Raw genomic sequence first — 21645 nt, forward strand, 5'->3', positions numbered from 1 at the left:
AGTCAGCAAATTGACCCCCAAGAGTTCAAACACCAAGATCTTCCTAGGCTGGTGGCGTGGTGGCGCTACGCATAAGTTGAAGATGGGGAAACTAGTCTAATCGTTCTATATCCATCCTTTCAGAGGTTTGTTTACTTCTCAAGAATCAGCGAACCCCGGAACCATGTCCTCGTGAAAAGAGACGGGTTCTCCTCCCCAACGAGAGCGTCATCTCTAGCTTGGTCGGAAGATGGCGCCAGCTTCAACTTCTTCACGGCGGGACCCAAAAAAGAGTGCCGCGCACTTTTCCAGATCGATCTTATTAGGGACGAATATAGCGCTTTTTCAAATATGACGATTTTTCAATACAAAACTATAAGTATATTAACTGATATTAATATTACATCTGTTCCTTATTTGATGATGTATTTACGCGGGCACATGATGGCCATCTTCGAAGATAAACCAGGTGATCTGTACGTCTACAGTAGCAGTGGAGCCTAGCATTTGTAAGCTTTCAGCAGAGCCGCAAATGCACCGATTTCCCCCAGTAAATACTAGCTGAAATGGCCTTCAATATAAACCAACAAGATACCTACTACTAACTGTATCGTCTACAACCATGCGTCAACTGCAATGCATAAAAAATGATCGACAACTTTATCATATCATGTGCGAGTCAGACTCATCATTGCAATACATGTCAGCTTACACACAACGCTCATGACTCCGGGATACAATCAGTCTTCATCTAGAAATAATAAATTATGGAAAAACTCTGAGACAATCTAGTCCATTCATAAAAACTTGGTACTGGTTTGCCGAGATTTGAACAAGATTCGAATTGACTTTGCAAGAAGTGAGAGGTGATATCTAACGTTTTGAAAAGCTGACTTTAACTTGCCGGGCAAGGGCATGGTGCTTTATTACCTTTGAGGGCCAAGCTATTTCTACATCTTTACTGATTGCTTTGACTCGAACAAACGCTATGAATTCCGACCTGGGTGTATTCGGGAAGTGGCCTTTAACAGAAACCGAGAGCATTGGATATCATCGTTTTCCAACACAATGTTTTCAAGCTCGTCAAGAATGAAGGCCTAAACACCAATTCGATTATGTCATTCATGTCGATACCGCCTCTAGCATGTCTAAAAAAATATCTTGTGGAAAAAAACAACACGATTTTCGAATTCGATCTGACAACACTTGTCCAATGAAGTGTCCGCCTGTGTAACGAAGATAACCCTCATCTAATAAGGTATTTGCCTTTGTAACGAAGATAACCCTCATCTAATAAGGTATTTGCCTGTGTAACGAAGATAACCCTCATCTAATAAGGTATTTGCCTGTGTAACGAAGATAACCCTCATCTAATAAGGTATTTGCCTGTGTAACGAAGATAACCCTCATCTAATAAGGTATTTGCCTGTGTAACGAAATAAAACACTTTCAAATAAAGTGTCTACCTATGTAAGCTACAACACACACATACAATAAAGTGTATTCCTGTATAACAATGACGACACTTCTCTTATAAAACGTCTGCCTGCATTACGAAGACAAGACAGCACTGGCACTGTTATTGACAAACTTATTATTTTCACAACTATTGTAGCTTTAACTGTCAGCATTGGCATTCCGATGTTATCCATAGTTGTCACTGATCACCTCCAATGCTCCTAACAGTCGCTGCTACACTATGATAGAGTCAGTCTTCTCTTGGCTGTCGGCGGGAACGGACAGGCGCGCTGCTGAACTTTCGGTAGCGCTGTGACATGTGTAGTCGATAAGCTGCGGAGGATTTGCAGTCGCCTCACAATGGGACTACGTTAATTCGCTCTTAAAGTGATTCTCTTGCTTTAAGTTTTCCCAAGTTGGAATGATCATCGTATTGTTCTTACTCGAAGACGAGAAGACCGGTCGCTAGGCAATGACGGATTATTACTCTCTTCATCAGTGAGCCACCGGGCTCATAGCAAATCAGCAAGTAAAGTTTTAAGAAATAGATCACTTGTCTTGGAGTAAGGTCATTGGAATAGGCCTACACCTGTATAGAACGTGCAGCAAATGGGCAACTTGATGGATAGCAAATAGCGCACTGGACGTTTGCCTTTACAGCAAAAAGGTATTGTGACTTGCTGAAAATTGGCGACCGGGCTGTCAGCGAGTAAGTCATTGGACGTTCACCTTTACAACAGAAAGGTCTTGTGACTTTCAGCAAATTGCTCAATGAATGGACAGCAAATAGCCCATTGGATTGACAGCGATAAGGTCTTGTGACCAAATTGGCAACTGGGTTGTCAGCGAGTAAGCCTTTACAACAAAAACGTTCTGTGACTTGCAGCAAATTGCCCATTGGACTGACAGCAAAAAGGCCACAGGACTTAAACCGTCCCGGCAGCAAGAAAGTCATCTGACGTGTACCTTTACAGCAAATGGTCTTGTGGTTTGCAGCAAACAGGCCATCATAAAACTTTTTTTGCAAATGGGCGACTTGACTGACAGCTACTAGGCCACCGCTGTTAAATCCAGTAGGCCACGCTAATTGCAGCTGGAGACATTTTGTCAACGAAAAGGATACAAAATGGACTGTACTTGCATACTGGTGATGGTGATGTTGGCCTGTCACTGGACGGGTGCGCTCAGACTCAGCAGGATACAACTAGGTAAGTAAGATTTTAAAAATCAATGAGGGTGGTAAATATATGCATAGATATTACAGCCTTTTCTGCCACCTTTAAGTGAGAATGGTAAATATGCATCACCCAATATCTTTCAGTATTTCATGACAGCTTTATGCAGCGATGGTAAAAAAACGTAAAAATACGTCGTAAATATGAAGAATCGTTGTCAGTAGGCCCACACCTTGTTGCCATAGTCGTAAAAATGCATTTGAGATCTAAATTCACCCCTCATCTCATTAGTTTAGAAGGTATTTTTTCATCAACTATGCATAACGACAAATCGATTTAACTGACGAGGGCATTCATTACCAGAGGATCAGAAAGGCCAATCTACCATTCGCCCTTTGATACCCGGGAACGGCGATACTTCCTAAATGAAAATATGGTCTTTGAAATCGTTAAGGCACGCAGCTGGATCTGTAGATCTATTGCTCTGGTGAACACCCACTGTGTGGGGATAACTTGCTCATTGCTAGATGGAGATAAAGATATTCGATAAGAAAGCTTTTAAATATCGTTTCGAAGGAAAACTCGTCATTGTAGTATTATGGAGTCTTATCTTCTTCTTCGCGTTCCTTATGAAGAAAGTCCTGTTCGTCTTAGTTGTAACATCATACTCATCAGAACAGGACAATTTTCCCCTTATGGCTGCAATTCTTTAGGCCACATACACCATGCAGTTGTGATTGACTAATCTCGTGGAACCCAACATTCTATTGATATGGTGTGTCAGAAAGTCATCACATAGTATTAAAGAGGCGAGATTTAGGCCATCTGTCTCTGCGTGTGTACTGACAGGGATGTGACCATCCTAATCTTTAGAGCTGTTCACCAGGGTCTTCCGAGGATCATACAACTGACCCTGGTATTCAAGGATGGGACTTGACAAGCATCATGTTTCTCTCTTTTGTAAAAAGAGTTCACCGGCTCGGGTCTCTCCGCTTGCTACTGTGGTAACCTTTCGCTCGGCTACTGAGAAAGCGCCCTTTGGCCAGAACGATATGAAAATAACTTTACCGGTATTAAGACAGAGGTGGTCCAATTTGATAGTGAGATTTAATGGCCATCGCATATGCATATTCGTTATAACCCGAGCTAGTTTATCACTGGCATAAGTGACATTAATGACACCGAAGGGGCAATCACGTTGTTACGACCATTACAACACCCTCGACACCAACCTGGCTTTGGCGATATACCTTAAAGTCAAGATAAAGCTGGTCATTTCACGATACCTGCGGTATTAGGAATCATTTACTGATAAGCTCGTACATGTCCTCAAGTATGTTTTGCTTCATTATCCATCAATATGATTCAAATACTTTACAAAACCCACGTCACCGAGCTGGTTATTGGCGATATAACTTGAACTCATGATAAAGCTGCTTATAACACGATACCTGAAGTATTAGGAATAATTTAGTACTTAGAAGCTCGTATATGTCTATCCTCAATGATTCACATACATATAAATATCAAACTCCCAAGGTAGTTCCTTTGTCAAAAGGCGGTTGAATACAAAGGTGGTCTTTGTTCGATATATTCTCAGCTGACTTAGAATTCAACCATTTTCCACTTTTTTGCTAATTAAGCTGAAGTCAATCAAAAACGTGATCCCGACTGTAGCTCCACTTCAAGCCATTCAGTGAACTTCTGCTTCCGATTTGTACTAGTAGTTGGCAGCCACTGGGGGAGAGACGCAAAGACTCGTAGCCGAGTTCAAAGTCATTGAAGACATCCACGCAATTCAACCCGACGCAACTTCATATAAATCACTAGCTGTTCTTTTTTGTTGCCTGAAAACTCTGCACTCATCGCCTTTTTAATAGTTCAGTGTCATTGAAGACTTCAGTCCCACTCAACCACTCTAGCTGCTTCAGAATTATTACTGTTATTAATCACAACTCATCTCTAAATTGCGTACTGCGCCTATTATTTCACTTCACCCAGCCCATCGCAAAGAAAAATCGCGCTAGCTGCGTGGTTCGGAATTTAACATTAACGGTAGTTCAGTATAAGTGAAGACAACAGCCCATCCCAGCCCATTGCAACTCCAAAAACCATCGACAAATACTTATTTTCCTCTGGGTCTCATTAACAGGAACCATGTGCATAAGTTGGCATGTCTGTTGTTGCCAGACTCCTGATTATTTACCTCATAGACATGCTGGAGAATTAAACCCGCAAATTGGTAAACGTGTCAAGAATATCAACAAAGGTCGTCTGCAGACGTTTGCTTGCTACAGTACATGTGTTTATATTCACAATTTATCATGGCGGCAAATGAAGAATGGATTGGAATTGCTGAAAAAAATTATGGTCTGCAGACCGTTTGTTCCTAGTACATGTATGTGTTAACATTGTATCATGGTGGCAAATGAAGAATCGGTTGTAATGGTGAGATGATTTGTGGTCTGCAGGGTGTTTGTTTGATTTGTTGACATTTTGTCATGGCGGCACTAATGAAGTAAAGGTATGGACTGTGGTCTGACCTTTTGTTCATGCGTTGATGCCAACATTTTATTACGGATGTTAAATGATTAAATAATGATTGGATGATTGATGCACGTACCTTACAATGCAGAGCAACGTTTGAAATACCACCGACTTTTCTTGGCAGTAGGATCTTATGTCCAAAGCTTTGAGTCGAAGAGAACAATGACTATTACCCGCATTGTGTGAGGTGTCACATGTGTTCGTTGCCATATTTGGAGACAGGGCAAAGTTTAAACACGGCATTTGTTATGATGACAATACTGCATAACGTATGAATATACTCATCAGTAAAGATGCCTCACAACTCGTGCGGAAGACGGCATCATTAACTTTTAGTTACTTTCATATTAAGGCCACCAAAATAAACCTTTTCTTTGATCGACGAAGTTAGAAACTTCCTCAAACTTAGCCAATCATGATAGTGACAGTTGAGCGACATACGAGCTCGTTTCCAACCATATCAAAGGCCATTAGAGGGATGATTTGACTCCACACTTGCTTTGTATTACCGAGTTGTACTTTGTGACATACTGATAGGAAAGGAAGGGCAATTAGGAAGGTGTTATCATGTGTCATTGGGTGGAACGAGTTTCCTTGGATATAGAAACTTTGAAAGGAGACGAAAGTTTCTATCAAAGCAGACTAAAAACTCTTTCAACGCGTGATCTTTCATTATTGGTGGTGATTATCTATCATAAAAATGCATGTCATCCTTAAGACCAAAAGCCGCGGGGGGCACTTTCTAGAAGCAGAGTTCTGGCAACGAAGAGATGGGCTGTAACTGGTAAAGTTTAATATTTTGCTAATGGGTTGTGATTATGAATAACCAGCTAGTCCTATTGGCCCCATGACAGCTGTTTCGGGTAGTCGACGTTATCCGGATTTGCCCCGATAACCCTTTTATAAGACAGCAGATCAATGGGAATTTAGGTCGAGGTGCGAGCGGGCTTTGTCTAATGACATTAGACCGTGTATTGCGCTGGGCCTGAATAATTTTAACAGCGACGTAAGGGGCAAAAACCAAATGAAAAGAATGACTCTCTTTGAAAATGAGCAGCAAGAGCTGGCTCACATACAAAGATAAAATATGCACATGTCTCCTGTAATTCACATCACATGCGTATTATATCATAATACATTTATCAACAATCAAACCTTGTTTTTTTTCTTCTTATGAAAGTTCAACGAAAAAAGCTTGGCATGTACTTCGGCCACTGAACGAAATTAAATCTTCCCGAGTGTGAAATTCGGTACCTGATTTGTAACATTATATCCATAAGGTTACCATGGTTACGATTCTAAATCGCTGTTAATTGACAAATAATGCAATTTGTTTGAATGTGAAATGTTTCGTGTATCGTTTTATCAAATTATCTTCATATATTTTCAAATTCGAGGCCATGTTCTCCCTGACATACTTACTATACCTCATCGAGAATCAATAAGGAAGCACGTCAAGATTAGTTTGAAGCCAAGAAGTCGGGTTCGTTTGAAAGGTGTCCGGATAGACCTGGGAAAAGAGCTAAACACTATCAAGCGCTATCTGAGACTTGTATTTATCTATTCACATCAAGACCGTGGGATTATGTAGAGTTCATGTTTTCACTTGTAACGTGTCACTGTTCACGTTTCATGCGTGACATCAGAGCAACGAGCAAGTCATTCCAAAGAGCGGGCTACATACGATTCACGAGTTCACCTTCGTCACTTAACTCGTGAATCATGACCAGTACAACGTGAACCCATACACAGGCCATAAGCGTAATTATAGCCGACTACTAGTAAAGTTGCTGGTTTGAATTTCATTTCATTAAAAAGAGGTGCGTCCTCCTTGCGCATGACGGAAGGCAATATTGTCAAAAGCCTACTCTGACAAGAGTCAGACTGCGGCGACAAACTACTCATTCAGCTCAGCAGTTGATTGAGCGAATTCAATGGTCTAATACACTGGCTAAGTGGAACGTAAACGTTGGATATCGCCGAGCTATTACAGAATAAACAGAAGCTTGATTGGCGACGAAATAACAAAAAAACACGTCGATACTGACAATGGCGCTATAAAATGGCTAGCGCAGCTGGGGAGCTGAAATAAAAGACGCTCAGGATGGCGAAGTGACCGAGGAAGACGGCATAGTACTGTGTTTTTTCGTCAGTCGCGTTGGTTTGATTGTGGAGGTCTTGAGAAATGGTACGCGTTAAAGGCAGGTGTGACGTTCGAAAATGTCCACCTGGAAAGTGTCTGGACCTATTGTATTCATCGGTCTATTCTAAAGACTGAAAGTGCAAAGTTTTTGTCATGTTTTAAGAGTCAGGTTTTGAGCTTTTCGTATTTTGCTGACGAATTAAAGGATGGATTCATTCCGTTGGCCCTGCTGTCTAACACAGCCATACCCACCGTGACCTAGAAAAGCTAGTGTAAAGTTGTTCATGTGCACGCCAATAGTGATGAAACACCTTTTTTCGCTTTTGCTGCGAAATTAATCCCAGTAGCTGAAAACTCAGGACGGAGTAATTTTACCATCGGCACAAATACAGAGGCAATTGGCCCAATTTGAATAATTTTAATGCTGCGTCAAAATGTATCATAATTTACGAGTCTGCCTAAAAAGAGCTAGTTTACAAAATGTTGCGTGCCGCGAATGATAACCACTTGGATATCTAGATAATATTTTAATAGAGCTAATGTAACATATTAATCAAAACATAAGGTGAAACCTTGACATGGTTCAGTACCAAGCTCCTGGGACCAGGCACTAGTGTGGTAACCCGGCAGGAACGGGTGCCCGTTTTGCGAGAAACCCCTAGATTCGACTTCATAAGCCAGGTATTTAGTACATGTATGGCATGTTAGTTTAGGATGCCCCCTGTCACCTCACACCAATCACGATCGTGCTTTTTATACCAGGAAAAGGAAAAACTTGCTCTTTATTAGGAAAAGGAAAATATTGTCTCAATTAGGAAAAGCAGACCATTGTATTTATTAGGAAAATACAAAATAGCATCTCTTTTCCAAATTTTTTACCTTTATTCGGAAAATGCAAACAACATGGCCTTCATTTGGAAAATGTTCCCTAACTGTCTATTGCACCGTTTTTGCTTTAATTGAGAAAAGGCAAACCACGGTGTCTATTCCAACCTTTGTTGCTTTCATTAGGACAAGGCAAACCAGCATGTCTATTGCAGCGTTTTGCCTTTATTAGGAAAAGGTGAAACATCATTTTTACTCCGGCGTTTTGCCTTCGCTAAGAAAGGCAAACCAGCATTTTGTATTTATCAGGTAATTAGGTTTCTAAATGATGATTCTATAGCTGAAGGGGTGACGAAAAATAACAAGCCAACTCGACTGGCGTTGACTTTAGAGTCCAAAGCATTTTAGAATTTGATCGGCCACAGAGTTGGCGATACTACACTCCCGTTAATAGCTATCCGTGGTGTTGAAAAAAGCACGAGAGTTCTGTGGAAACGTGCTTGCAATAATTTACTATAAACTCGTTTGCAAGCTGTTCATGCTTCTATACTGGCAAGGGAATAGCTGGAGGCAATATCACATATGGTTTGCATGCAGTTAATTCAATTCTTATGGATAATATACTGAAGTGGTAATGGTGAATGCATGCACTGTCACGATATAGAACGCTATCTTCAGCGGAACAACCGAATCATACCCAATTGGTTGCTTTTGGAAGAGATTTGAAGTAACATTTAAAAAACGAGTGCACTCACTGCTACTTTTTGTAAATGTCTTTGAAAATACATCATTAACGCCTGAAAAATATCGCTATGAACGTATTACGTGAAAAAATTTCGGAAAGAAAATATCATTAAGTATTTATATTAGCCATACGAAGCAGCAAACTGTTTAGCCTGAGGCCCGTGCGTTGCAGCTTGCAGTGTCTTGATTTCCCCGGCTGCATGGATGCCTTTGAGACATCATCGAGCGGCATTCCATTACCAGCTATTGCGGGCCTAGCCAATTAAGCCAATTAGTGCACCTGCTTAATTGGTCCTGGCAAGCCTAATGGAAAATGCATAGGAAATATCAATAAAGTTGGCTTTTTGGGCGGGGTGTTAAAATAATCCCAACTCCCGACTTCTGACACAATTCTATATATGTCTAGGTATTTACTGGCAAAATTTGGAGTGATTTGGATGGAAATTCGATGTGTCCATCTATAGGTTGAAAATTTTGGTAAATCTGTAATGCTTCACTCGTAGCCCGTAGTGTAAATTCCTGAGAAAGTGGGTTTTGGGGGCTTTTCTAGCTGCGCTAGCTCCGAAACTATACATTTGATACAAACTCCCGACTTCAGACGTGGTTGATATAACTCTTAGGATTATATTCCCAAGATTTCAGCTTTATTGGAGAACAATTCATAGTGTCCATAGGGGGGTTGAAAATTGGAGGATTTTCAATTTTTTTTCCCAACAAATATGCGAAAAACATTACTTTCCACCTAGAATTTATCAAAATTTCGCAAACTATCATAAAGGACTTCCTTGCAACAATCATTTGTGAAGCTTTCAAAACTTTTGGCTGATTTATTTGACCCTAAATCAGCAAAAACCAAACATTTTAGTGTTTGTATGCACCAATGCACAGGAGGCTAATTGCCAGATTAATTCACACCTTTCCAATCTCAAACAATAGGAATGATGGAGTCTCCCTCTATTCAAAACAGAGTGTGCTAGGCCCGCAATAGCTGGTAATGCGTGATGAATGTCAACTCCGTAGATCGTCAATTCAATTACAGCTTCTTAAAGTCATATTCGACCTCAAGCCGATTTGGTCCCGGGGAAAGACCAAGCGCCTTGATGAGAGTGAAAGGATTCAGGTCTCCTTAATGCGATTCCTCCGGGGAGACGCCAGCTCTTTGGGGATGTCTGCGAGCAGGTTATTCGAAGAGCGTCGTAATGCCAAGCTCGTTCACGCGCTAATTGCCATTTTCTTCTCTTGAAACCAGCGCTCAAGAGCTTTATGACTTCTTGTCACGCGAAGATGTGATGTTCTACTCGGTACAACAAATTGATTATGACGTCGATTGAATAGACGTAGGTTGTTCAAGCTTTGATCAAGGTTGGAGAATTTGATCTTGTCTGGCCCCTTGGGCATTTGGCCTCGAAGGCTGAGGTGCGTGGGAAGGAAAACTACATCAGATTGCAAATTAAAAGGCTAGCTGATGTCTATGATGTATCAGGCCGTGATACAGTGTCATTACAATCATTGCAGACAGCCGCTGTAAAGCTAACGTCAGTTGGATGTAAACTACATACACTATGACGAATCGATCTGCAAGACCCTTCGAATTTTATCAAATTGAATTGAAATTCCGTAACTAATTTGGGTTGTCGTATTCGCAGTTAATCTGGCAGATTAAAGGGGTGAAAGGTGATTACACAATACGCTGTTATCTCTGCTACCTGCCTGAACAACTACAAAAGTATTTACCACGACTAGTTATGCATGAGCGAAATCGCGTACGAATAAAATAATTGTGTCTTTGCTTGATGCATGTAGAGTATGCATTGGCGGTTGCATAATGTATTGTACAGCCAATCTGCATACAGAAACGGCAAATTACTTAATATCGCCTCAAGTCTGTCTCAAGCAATCAGAATTCTATTGACATACATCTTTGCATTCATTGTTTTAATTAGAAACTGATTACAGCCTGGCCTCGCTGTCGCAGCTGCGCACAAAATATAAAAAGGAAAGCTTTTAGTTCTGATACTGCCAGGCTGCTGGAAAAACTTGTTTATAAAGCGGCTAATAGATAAGTCAGAACTATGGTTACATCTCACTCTTGTCAAAAACAACATGACATCCTACTATATGTTTATCTTCACTCTTTCAGCCCGCTAGTGGGGCGAAAAAATGCACACAACTAAGAATTTTTTAAAGATTCATATCAAATTTGTCAATTTGTCGGCCATTTGTAAATTCGCTGAATGAACACATCGTCAAGAAAATTCATAAACACGGTTGATCGTTGTCAATGACTGCGAAGATGGAGCCATTCTTTGAACGTCTATTCGTAATGTTGTTGTTTTTCAAAGTAGAAGTTTGTGTACAATAAGGTTGCTTAGTTGCTAACATAAAATACTCCCGGCTAAACACACGGTTGTGTGCTGCGCGAACTCGTCGGCTCAAAGAGGTACGCCGTTCGTACTTGATCGTGTATCGGGAAAATAGAAATGCAGTTAAACAAAATACCGAAATGCAGTTATCGTGCATGCAAATTTGCTGGACCTTTGTGTTTTTTTAGTATCAGCATATCTGTCTACAAAACGGCAATGCCAACGTTTATGTTCAGTTCGTATCTAAGTACGAAATTGGGAGTTTTTCACATTCATTTGCAAATTTCAGATATTTTAACGAACGGCGTAGGCCTTTAAGGCTGAAGGGATCCGAAGTAAAACTAATGCAGTAGTCTTCTAAAACAATGAAAAAACCGATACCTCCAGTTCGGTGTAAGAAGAGCCGCAGTACATTATGGGGCCCGCTATAGTTACTTTGTAACCAGTAATCATTGTTCTCTTTTTTTGTAAGACTGCCAAAGTTTGCCAATTTGCTTCACCGTCATCAGAAGAAAACAATCCTGTTCCTTTGGGGGTCGAAACAGGAGCTAGGTTTTCAGACATTTGTACCATGGACACTTAGGACAGGCTCTATTAGTATCTAAAGAGGTTAAAGCGTTATTGTGTCGACTTCTCTGTGGGTGTAATAAGTGGACACTGGCTGTGAAAAAACTCAAGACAACAGGGCACTACATTGAGGCTTCAATACGCACCTCACGTGACTGATATTTGGACAAACCGGAGGCAGGTTGGCCGCCTTTACTCCGTTTTGAATGATGTGCACCCGCGTACATCAAATAGATCATAACAACGATTGAGCTCAAAAGCAATTTTAAAGCAGATTTTGAAACAAAATTACTTTATGTTATCAAAAGAACTTATGGTGGAAGACTTTATGCTTTAATTGGCCGTTGATATTACATTCATTTTATCGAATTACAACAGTGGTGATGTGTTACCACCTGTGCACGACCCCCTGCGCGAGATTGTTACCAGTCAACAGTTTATGTGGAGGCTTTTGGAACTCGTACTGTTTTATAACAATGCTCGATATTGCTTTGATCTGGAGGGGATCAACCTTACAATGCTGTAGCATCCAAGCATGGTGCTGTCCTGACCTGATGGCAGTGCTCTGAGAACACCCTCTATAAGATGGTAGCCCCAGCTAGCCTGATGTGCCCGTGTGTTGTGCTCCGGCAAACCGACGCACCCGGCTTCGTAATCTTTAATTAAAACCACCATTTCGGTATCGTTTTTTCGATGAGGGCATTTCCACATCATGGAACAGCCCCTTGGGGGAATTGAAATGGAAATTTCTCGAGTTCTCACCAACTCGCATCGAATGTCAATACGATAGCACAACTTTTTCTTCACTGGAGTGTCATTACGGCTACTGGTGTAGCCAAGTGGGGATTCCTGGCCACCTTAACGACTTAATGATCTCAACGTCAAGTCGCCTACTTGACCGTACTATACCATGACAATCGACCATATGTGACAAAAATACCATCCAAGATCTACAGCTGCTTGGTTCACCATGCGCTAATGGCTTTTTGTCATGTTAATATACATGTACATCATATGATGAATGACAAGTCTATACACCTCTAATAGATTAAAACTTCCTGTTACAGGAAGACGTCAGTAGGCCTATTCGCTCTTGCCGGTTAGGCCTATCGACCGCATGAAGCTGTTTCATGGGGGTCGATGTTATCAAGATTCAACCCGATAACCCTTTGATAAGACAGTAGACAATGAGAATTTAGACTAAGGTACGAGCGAGCTTTGTTTAAAGACAATAGGCTGTGTATTTGACTAGGCTGGGATCAACTGCTAAGCAAGGGGCAGAGAAACGCAATGGTGTGTTCGAGCGAGTAACGGGGCAAGGGGAAAATACACCAGGATTGAAGTCATTACACCCTGGCTGGAATTTCATATTCCTTAGTTCAGTTGGCCTCGGCGTTTGGGGAAGCTCTTCTCTAGGGTATGAAGATGGGCCACATTTTCCTGTTTCAATGCGCAATCAGGGCAACATCTGACTCATATTTCAACAAGTGCATCAGACTATTTGCAGAAAATGTCTGTAAGTCAAAAGGCCACAGCGCATAATGCTTGAATTGACATATTGATAACTTCTACTTCTTAAGGGGCCGATGCATAGCCATGAAATTAATAAGTCTTCGCTCAAATAGATTCTGTATAAGTGGTGAGGCGTCATATCATGATCGCTTTTCACTCGAGGCCCACTCAAATAACCACTTAATAGCTGCGAGAGAATTTTTGATTCTCTTCTAATAAACTATGATGAAAAAAAGAATATACGAGATGAAATGATCAATGTTTGTCGGCTGAGGAAGCAAGGATACGAGTACACTTGATTGAACACAAGCCTCAACTATTCTCGAGGTTAAAGTGACTATACAGTGGTGTCTCTCTAAGCAGACATCTCTGATGGCAGGACAACCTCTCTATTAGGGACAGAGGTTTGGATCGCAAATTCATTTCTATACAATTCTTGAGGACGAACTTATTCATAAGTTCAAAATCCTGAAAAATTTTCAAAGCCAAATTTGGGGGGGGGCTAATAATGTTTCTTTATTTTGACCAGAAAAAAAAGAAAAAAGTGAAAAAAATATTTGAACTTAAAAATTGTTTATCCTGCAGAATTGAATTTTTCATAAGTTCAAAATTCTAAAAAATTTTCAAAGCCAACATTTTTTTTGGGCTGATGATGGTTCTTCATTTTGAGCAGAAAAAAACAAGTGAAAAAAATATTTGGACTTAGAAATTTTTTCATCCTTAAGAGTTGTTGCTGTTGTTGATATCAAACTTAACCTGAAAAAACTTCAAACTTTGCATGATATGAACTAAGGACATCGATGTGAACAGACGTGGTGAAGTGGCATTCGTTTGAACGGATTGATTATTGATATAAGAAAGGTCCCCTGGGAAGACGTCTGAGAGATTTGTTTACTCCTCGTCCTCTGCTCTTTAAGATGAGACAGTTTATAAGTCAAAGGATGATCTTCTGTCCTCAGTACCCCATCCATTTGTAAGAACAAAACAACTAAAGGACCAAGGGAGTTTTTACGGGCATTATCACTAAGCTGTCGGCTGCCCAGTCACCTTACACTCTACAGTTCAGAAGTTCCCATCATCAAATTGTACATAAAAAGGAAAACTTTAAACTGTTGATGCCTTTTACCTAACTGAACGCACGGCGTAGTTGGTGGACGCTGTTTAGGATGACCCAGGAATGTGAAAGTTGTCCGGGTGACTGATGGCGCATCGCTTTGTTCCAATTGCCCCGACACCTTCGTATCATCAGAGTCAAAAGATGTGGTAGCTCATAAATCACTGAGACAAATACCAAAGAACACTTCAAACTGTTGTCTTTGAATGTCTCGAGAATACATATTGAATTGATGCATGGTCTCACTGGGATTTGGTGGCTTCACCAACAAGTGGGTCACGTTGAGATGACAGTAGTGAATTTAAGAAACAGTCTCTTTGGCATTTGGTGTTTTGGCGCTTGTGCAAGATTGAGACTGACGAGCGTTGGGGAGTACTCACGCGGTGCCAAATCGCTTGACCGATTGACCCTAAGGAACAGCTTTTTCGATGACAATAACCCGTCCGAATCCTTGCGATTGGTGAAATTGAAGAGTATGAGAAGTTCATTACGCCCCTCTGAGCTTCTTAAAAACCATAACAAGTTTTTCGGCCATCGCTGACAAATATGCACCCCATAAAGGGTGTTTTGGTGAGATGGAAAAAACCCAGATGGTTTCTGAGATTTTGAAAAACCTCTAAGAGTTTTTCACTTGGCTGAACTCTACGGGGTGAATATTTGTGTTGGTCGAGATTATAAAAGGGTTTTCAAGGGCTAAAAAACCTTTACTTTTGCGAGTATTCTATTAGAATGGTGGCCTCCCGAAAAACTGCTCCCCGGCTTTCCTAACATCCGATGTCGAAGTCAGGAAGCAGAGGGGTAATTGACCTTTTCCTGATTAGGCAATTAACCAGGGCCAATTAAATCTGCCGAGGTAGAGCGACTGAAGTTTCAAACAAGATTAAACTGTTTAAATTGTGCTCGCTTTATCGAATTTTAAATTTTTGCGTTTGAACTGGCGAACTGATCTCCAGAAAATATGATCTGTTAACCTTTCTCGCTTTTCCAATCAACCTTCTGGATGGATGTAGTGGAACAAAGTTTCAACCGGTTAGGTCTGTTTAATAGCTTGCTTATCCAATTACCTTGTAGTTTACCTAAAAATATGCCCATTTGCCATTTTGCTTTGTTCCGTTACTTCTGTCGAAGTTCAATCTAGAGTTGGATGAAGCCAATTAAGTCCAACCCTTAGCATCCTTTTAATGTTTATAGCTTGATGTTGATGTGAGGAAAAGGGAAGAACGGATTTCCATTCACTTAAAGTTTTCAACTTTTCTTGCTTATCCAACAAACACACTAGTTTCCCAAACATCGGCGAAGAAATGTTACTCAGGGTTCGAATGAACAGAGAGCAATGACACGGACTTGTACACAGAACTTGTCAAGAAATCCGTGGCAATGATGATCAACGTTTCTTGTCGATCCAACTCTCTCGCCGGCTGCCTTTTTCCCCCCAATTTGCAGGTTCACCGTTACTCGCGTACAAGAAGTTGAAGCCTTAAGCAACCAACTCTCAGATATAACCCTTGCTTTCTCCGTAGCTTTCATGGGAGGAGGAAACGAACAGAGTCTACTACCTCCCTTGCTGGTTAAACTTATTTGCCAGTTTATCAAGTTACCGTTCCTACCATAAAGGAATATGCCGCACTTAGCGATCAAAATGTTCGTAAATGAAGCCATAAACTTTCAGAAGTCTCCAATGACGTATGCTTTTCCCGTAGCTTTCTTTTTCCTTTGCATTCTTGATATGGGGCCCATACCCAAGATAATCTCATCAGTCACTGTTAATTGCCGATTAAAGTTCAAAGCATTGGAAGTCAAAGCTTTGTTCCCTTGTGGATTTGCTGCGAGAGTGAATCAAACAAGGGAAGCGTGTTAGGATCACAGACCAAGTAAAACTCCAACATCTGTCAAAAGCGGGCGAACTATCATCTTCCCATTATAAGGGTAGGCTACCTTTCGCGAAAAGAATCCGCCAAACTTATGCTCTCCTTTGGCTGTTGCCGCATGCCTAAAGAACAAGCAAGGGTAGGAATCTCGATTAGATACAAGTATATGTAATATACTTGTATGCAAACCCTAGGTCTGATCACCGACATCTTGTGTTTTACCATTTTTACCTTACAAATTTAATGCTCGACCAAATTTTGTTCAGATTTTTATGATACATTTTCATTTCATCTAAAATTCGCCCCCAAGTTCTGATCACATTTAAGACACGAAACGCCATTAATTTTTTCGAGATAAGTTCTCAAGACAGTTAGGATGCAATAACCACAATATAGCAAGGCAATATTGAGTTACTCGACGAATAGTCAGCTCAGAGGTGAACCTCGCCAAAGAATAAACAGGATAGTCCTTGCTTCCAGAACAAGCAATGATGCAGTCATGACACGTATGATGCTTTCACGAGGCGACTCATAAGAGCGAGGACGAGATAAAAATGAGAATAACTGGGAAGAAAGTCGTGTCAGACTGCGATGAAGAATGCTTTTAACGTTTGATTGTTTTGTGAGCCTGTGTCGTTAATAGCAAGATTAGTCTGCTTTTGCAGGGCCAAGAATTGTTGTTAGTGAAAATGGACTTCTGACAAGGCCAGCCGGCAGTTAGTCACGACCAGAGTCTTTTGGCTCATCGTAGGGGAGTATATGCATTATCTTGTACCCAGCACTGACGTGCCGCGTCTCTACACTCCTCCATAATTTGTCCGGTTCTAAACGGTCTCCAGCGGGAGTTGCCGACCGATCTATATCGGCAGAAGATTTGGCAGAGAACATTGGATTCGTAGTAACGGAACGCTGAAAGAAAGGTTGACACGACATTTTTTTGTGTTTTCCCTGTTGAAAAGTCATGATCTCCCTTGCTTCCAGAACGAGTAATGATGTAGTCACGACACGTATGATTCTCTCTTTATGAGGCGACTCATTAGAGCGCGCGAAGGCGAGAAATGAAAAAACAGTGGTCGTGATAGAATGCACCAAAGGGTCTTCACGGCTCAGACAAGATTAGTCTACCGCTGGTGTTGTTGACGTCTTTGGCGAGAAGGCGCGAGACTGGAGCGAGTGTCTCTATCCTCCTGATAATCTTAGGTACCGGCGAGAGGAGTGACATAGTGGTAGAGCACTAGATTCATAATTAAATTATAATCTCGAATGGCCAGCCCAATAGCAAAGGGTAAAAATTAAGTACTTTGAACGATGGAACCACATTGGGTTCGTTGCTTTCTTAGAGTAACCAGCCTAAAAGTTTCGTCTTTATCATTATCATTAGCATATTATGTGCAAACAAACTGACAAAATGAGACACATCAGCGATTTTGAGCCGACAGTAGCTCGATAAGCGTTAATTAACAAAAAAACGTATCAGCTTATGAAGTATGGGACGCAGTTCGTATGATGAAGTAACGTGATTTGATGTAACACGCAAGGACAGATGACAATTCCATAACAGGGAGATCAATACATGATGCCTCACCACAATCAGCATGATTCTGATATACGAAGTGAAATTAATTCAACATCGATATCATTCCTCAGATTTGGCTATATTCAGTGAAACTTTCAGTTCGGAGCTACAATAGGATACTGATTCTGTATCCTAAAGGTTGATCCAAGGCGCCTCTACCTTATAAAACTTCCTTGGTTGATCTTAGCGCACAAAGTCCCAAAATAAGCTTTGAACACATTAGCTAGATTGGTGATAGCTTCAAGCCATTGATAAAATGAGACTCTGGACAGCTTTCAGTAACCAAACCTGGGACCATTAGCTCTATGTACTCCCGTCACCAAACAAACAGCACAATAGTTTAGGAGTTGGATTTAGACCCATTGACAAAATGAGACACAGTTGAATGATCAAGTAAGTTGATTTGGCTTGATTTGATGATACCATGCAAGGACAATGGACAATCTTATTACAGGCAGATCAATGCATGATGCGTCACTACATTCAGCATGATTCGGATATGCGGCGAAGTGAAATCAATCCCAATGGAACTGATATAGCGGCGGAGTTGCTTTTATTCAGTGGCGACTTTCAGTAGCTTAAGACATGTCTTGTCAAGATTCGCATTGTCAACACGGGGGTCAGGCAGGGGCCAGATTACAAATGTCATCATCAGGTACTGAAGTAACTGTACAATGAAATAGCTTTCGTTACGAATGATAAACGCAAGGAGAGTGAAGTAGCCACGAATTTGGTGATCATATCACGCCTTCTCTATTACCTCTGATAAATCACCTCTTCTCCCGGGAAACTTTGTGTCTGCGAAGTTGCTTATAGTGTGGTTCAATTTACCATTCTGTCTGTGTACAAATTAGATTTGCTTTAAAATGTCGTCAGTGGTATCCATTCGTTTGATTCCATGAGGACAATTTTAAACAAGTTTGAATACTTGATATTAAAAACTTGATATTTTGTAACGATAAAATATATCATGCATGTACTCAAGCATGGTACTCTAGTTTTATGGACCTCCTTCTTGTTCTTCCTTCTCTTCGTTCTCAGTTTAAGATAGACAGTCCTGTTGCATGGTGACGAGTGCTATCGTCTGTCTAAATCCGTCCAGGTGACCGTAAAGCTTTACCGTGGCCAGGACGAAGTAAAACAGGCGACAGCATTCGTCACTCCTTGATGCAGGTTCAAGCCCCTCGCTCCTCGAGACGCGGGTATAGGAACCATCAACAAAAGTACAATGTACCTTGTGGTGGGCCTCATCAAGGCTAAGGGCGGAGCACTCTTCCAGCCTCCAGTTAAAAGACCACCTTTTTAATTGGCAGTATCATCACAAAACTGTCGAGTATAAAACCAGTCAGAAATGTCATTTGTAGTCAGAAAAAAGAAAAATATTCCATGACCGAGTCGACATCTCCATACCTCATTACTAAGATAGTTAGAAGTATCGAATTACAAGCCGTTCACCGTGGCAAATTGGAAGTTCCCCGCCAGATAAGCCTCGTTATACCCTAGTGCTGTTGAAAATGCTTCGAAGGTTCAGAAGATGAAAATACAACCAGTGACATTTCCGATATGATGAAGTATGATACTGATAGAAAGTTCTTGTTTTAAGGCATTAGTTATCGGCAACCATCTTGCAATTGGTAACAATGATTTGGTGGCATGGTTGAAAAAACACTTAATATGTCAATTGTTGATCAAAGCACTGTACAGAGAAACGAACGGTGCGCCTGGAACATTAAAAGCGATCATAATCATTATTTCAACAGAAGCCTAAGAAGTAGGCTTATCATCGATTGCAAACGTTCCCCTTTCAGACTTTGTGTTCGGAAGTCGAATTGACAAGGATAAAAATTATCATTTTAGACTTCGTATTCGGGCTTACAGTTCGCTCTTTCTGATGTAATTTATATTGAATGCGCCTGTACACTTATAGCAGCGAGACCTTCAGACGTGTCTCCCAGTATCGACATGGCCAGTCAAGTGTAAAGTGGAGGACACAATGATAACTCTATTGATTACTCCAGTAATGGATGTCTGGCATCGCCACAAGACCTGGGACTAAGTCATAGTGGCTGTCTGCTGCGTATCAGCGAAGACAGCCAATATGACACTGGAAAAGGTCCTAATAAGGAAGCAACTTCAAAATACTACATCGATCCCGATGGCCCAGTGGTTAAGGCTTGACCAGAGGCACCACCATCTTGGCCATAACTTGAATTCCGTATTTTACACAGCCGAAACAGACGTTGATCAAAATGTATTATTGTATTTGAAGCATCTAAGTCTGAACTTTAACACTCACTTTGTCAACAACGGAAAACACTTCCAGGAACGAGATTTTCCTGACCATTTTTGTTTTTGCGTGTAGTGAACACAATTCGTGTAATATAATTATTGTCCACCGATTTCTGCTCACAGAAATCCCTGAATAAGTTATAAGACTGGCCATGATAAATAAAGACAAATGGTAACTGCCTACGGCCACTGGATTAAAAGTGATGCAGAAAAACCTGATCCCCACCACTGCCCCGACACACCGCTGTGAACTCTTGTAATAGAGTGAGTTCATAGCAAGCCATGTTGGATGGCAGAACAATGATCTGTCATGCCTGACTTAACTGAATAAAATGCTGTCATGGTCATTTGGGCTTTCTTTGTCTGCCCCTCAGCATAGCAGGTGATGACGTCACGTGAAACACTCCATACGGCATACCAGTGATAGACCTATTCTATGCATCACCGTCAATTTCTGTTTGTAGCGGATTATATTTTCACTCAAAGGCTTGGTTCGTCGCCCCTGAATGAAAAAATACTCCTTTTGAATTAGTTGTTCTTCAGATAACTCATTTCATATCAAACACCGCGCGTGTCAATCGATCGTGCAACCCTTATCGCGATAAAAAAATCTAGACCGCTGCCGCGAACGGAAGGCGTCGCATATTTTACATTCCACATTGCGATCATGCTGCGTTACATGATACCTATATTCCCGCGCCCTTCCGTTCGAGGCTGATCAGTCCAGTTCGATGCTTTAATCAATAATTTCAATTTATTCCATCCCTTCGAACTTGCCTCCCATGATATTATTACCAATAGGTTTCCTTGGCAGAAACCTGAAGAATCAATTTCGAGGTAATTTTCTTTATGCGATTACAGACATAGGATATGAGTTAGGTCAAACCGTGGCTATAAACGTCATTCATATTTCACATCGTGTTTTACCAATATTTCCATTTCATTTCAAGAGAATAGCCAACAAGGCGGCCGCGGCAATGTCTACTGATAAGTTGGATTAATGTTGATGTCTTAGAAATCGTGATGGTTCCACTTACACTAAATCATCGGAAACAGCTTTGAATGGCTAAGTTTCTGAAATGGTTATTTATTACAAATTGTTGGTACCGGAATTGCCTCAGCGGAACCAAACAGTGTTCTTCATCTAAAGAACCAGTATAAGTGTCGTCTGAAGAATATACACTCTCGAAATGAATTTCAGAGCTTTTGAGAAAGGCCATCACAAATATGTACCACTGAAGGTTTTTCGAGAAAGTGAAACACACCTCAAAGCTTTTCCATACACCCTAAAGCTCTTTTCCATACAACCTAAAGGTCTATTCCATACACCCTAAAGCTCTTTTCCATACACCCTAAACGTCTTTTCCATACACCCTAAAGCTCTTTTCCATACACCCTAAACGTCTTTTCCATACACCCTAAAGGTCTTTTCCATACACCCTAAACGTCTTTTCCATACACCCTAAAGGTCTTTTCCATACACCC

At 41.0% G+C, this 21645-nt stretch overlaps 1 protein-coding gene across 3 annotated transcripts in view; it reads left to right on the forward strand.

The window, feature by feature from the left end:
• LOC135493917 (glutamate receptor-like) overlaps positions 1-21645 on the forward strand; it is an 80928-nt gene that overhangs the window by 1440 nt on the left and 57843 nt on the right. For 2 of the 3 annotated variants that reach the window (XM_064781577.1, XM_064781578.1), the window contains one exon: positions 124-2645. In XM_064781577.1, the coding sequence (XP_064637647.1) occupies positions 2564-2645 (82 nt within the window). In that variant the 5' untranslated portion in view covers positions 124-2563. Of the gene's footprint in view, positions 1-123; positions 2646-21645 lie in introns of those variants that run through there. The other variant, XM_064781579.1, reaches the window with a different exon arrangement.

This window comes from Lineus longissimus, chromosome 9 (genome assembly GCF_910592395.1).
Source record: "Lineus longissimus chromosome 9, tnLinLong1.2, whole genome shotgun sequence".
Taxonomy (NCBI): domain Eukaryota; kingdom Metazoa; phylum Nemertea; class Pilidiophora; order Heteronemertea; family Lineidae; genus Lineus; species Lineus longissimus.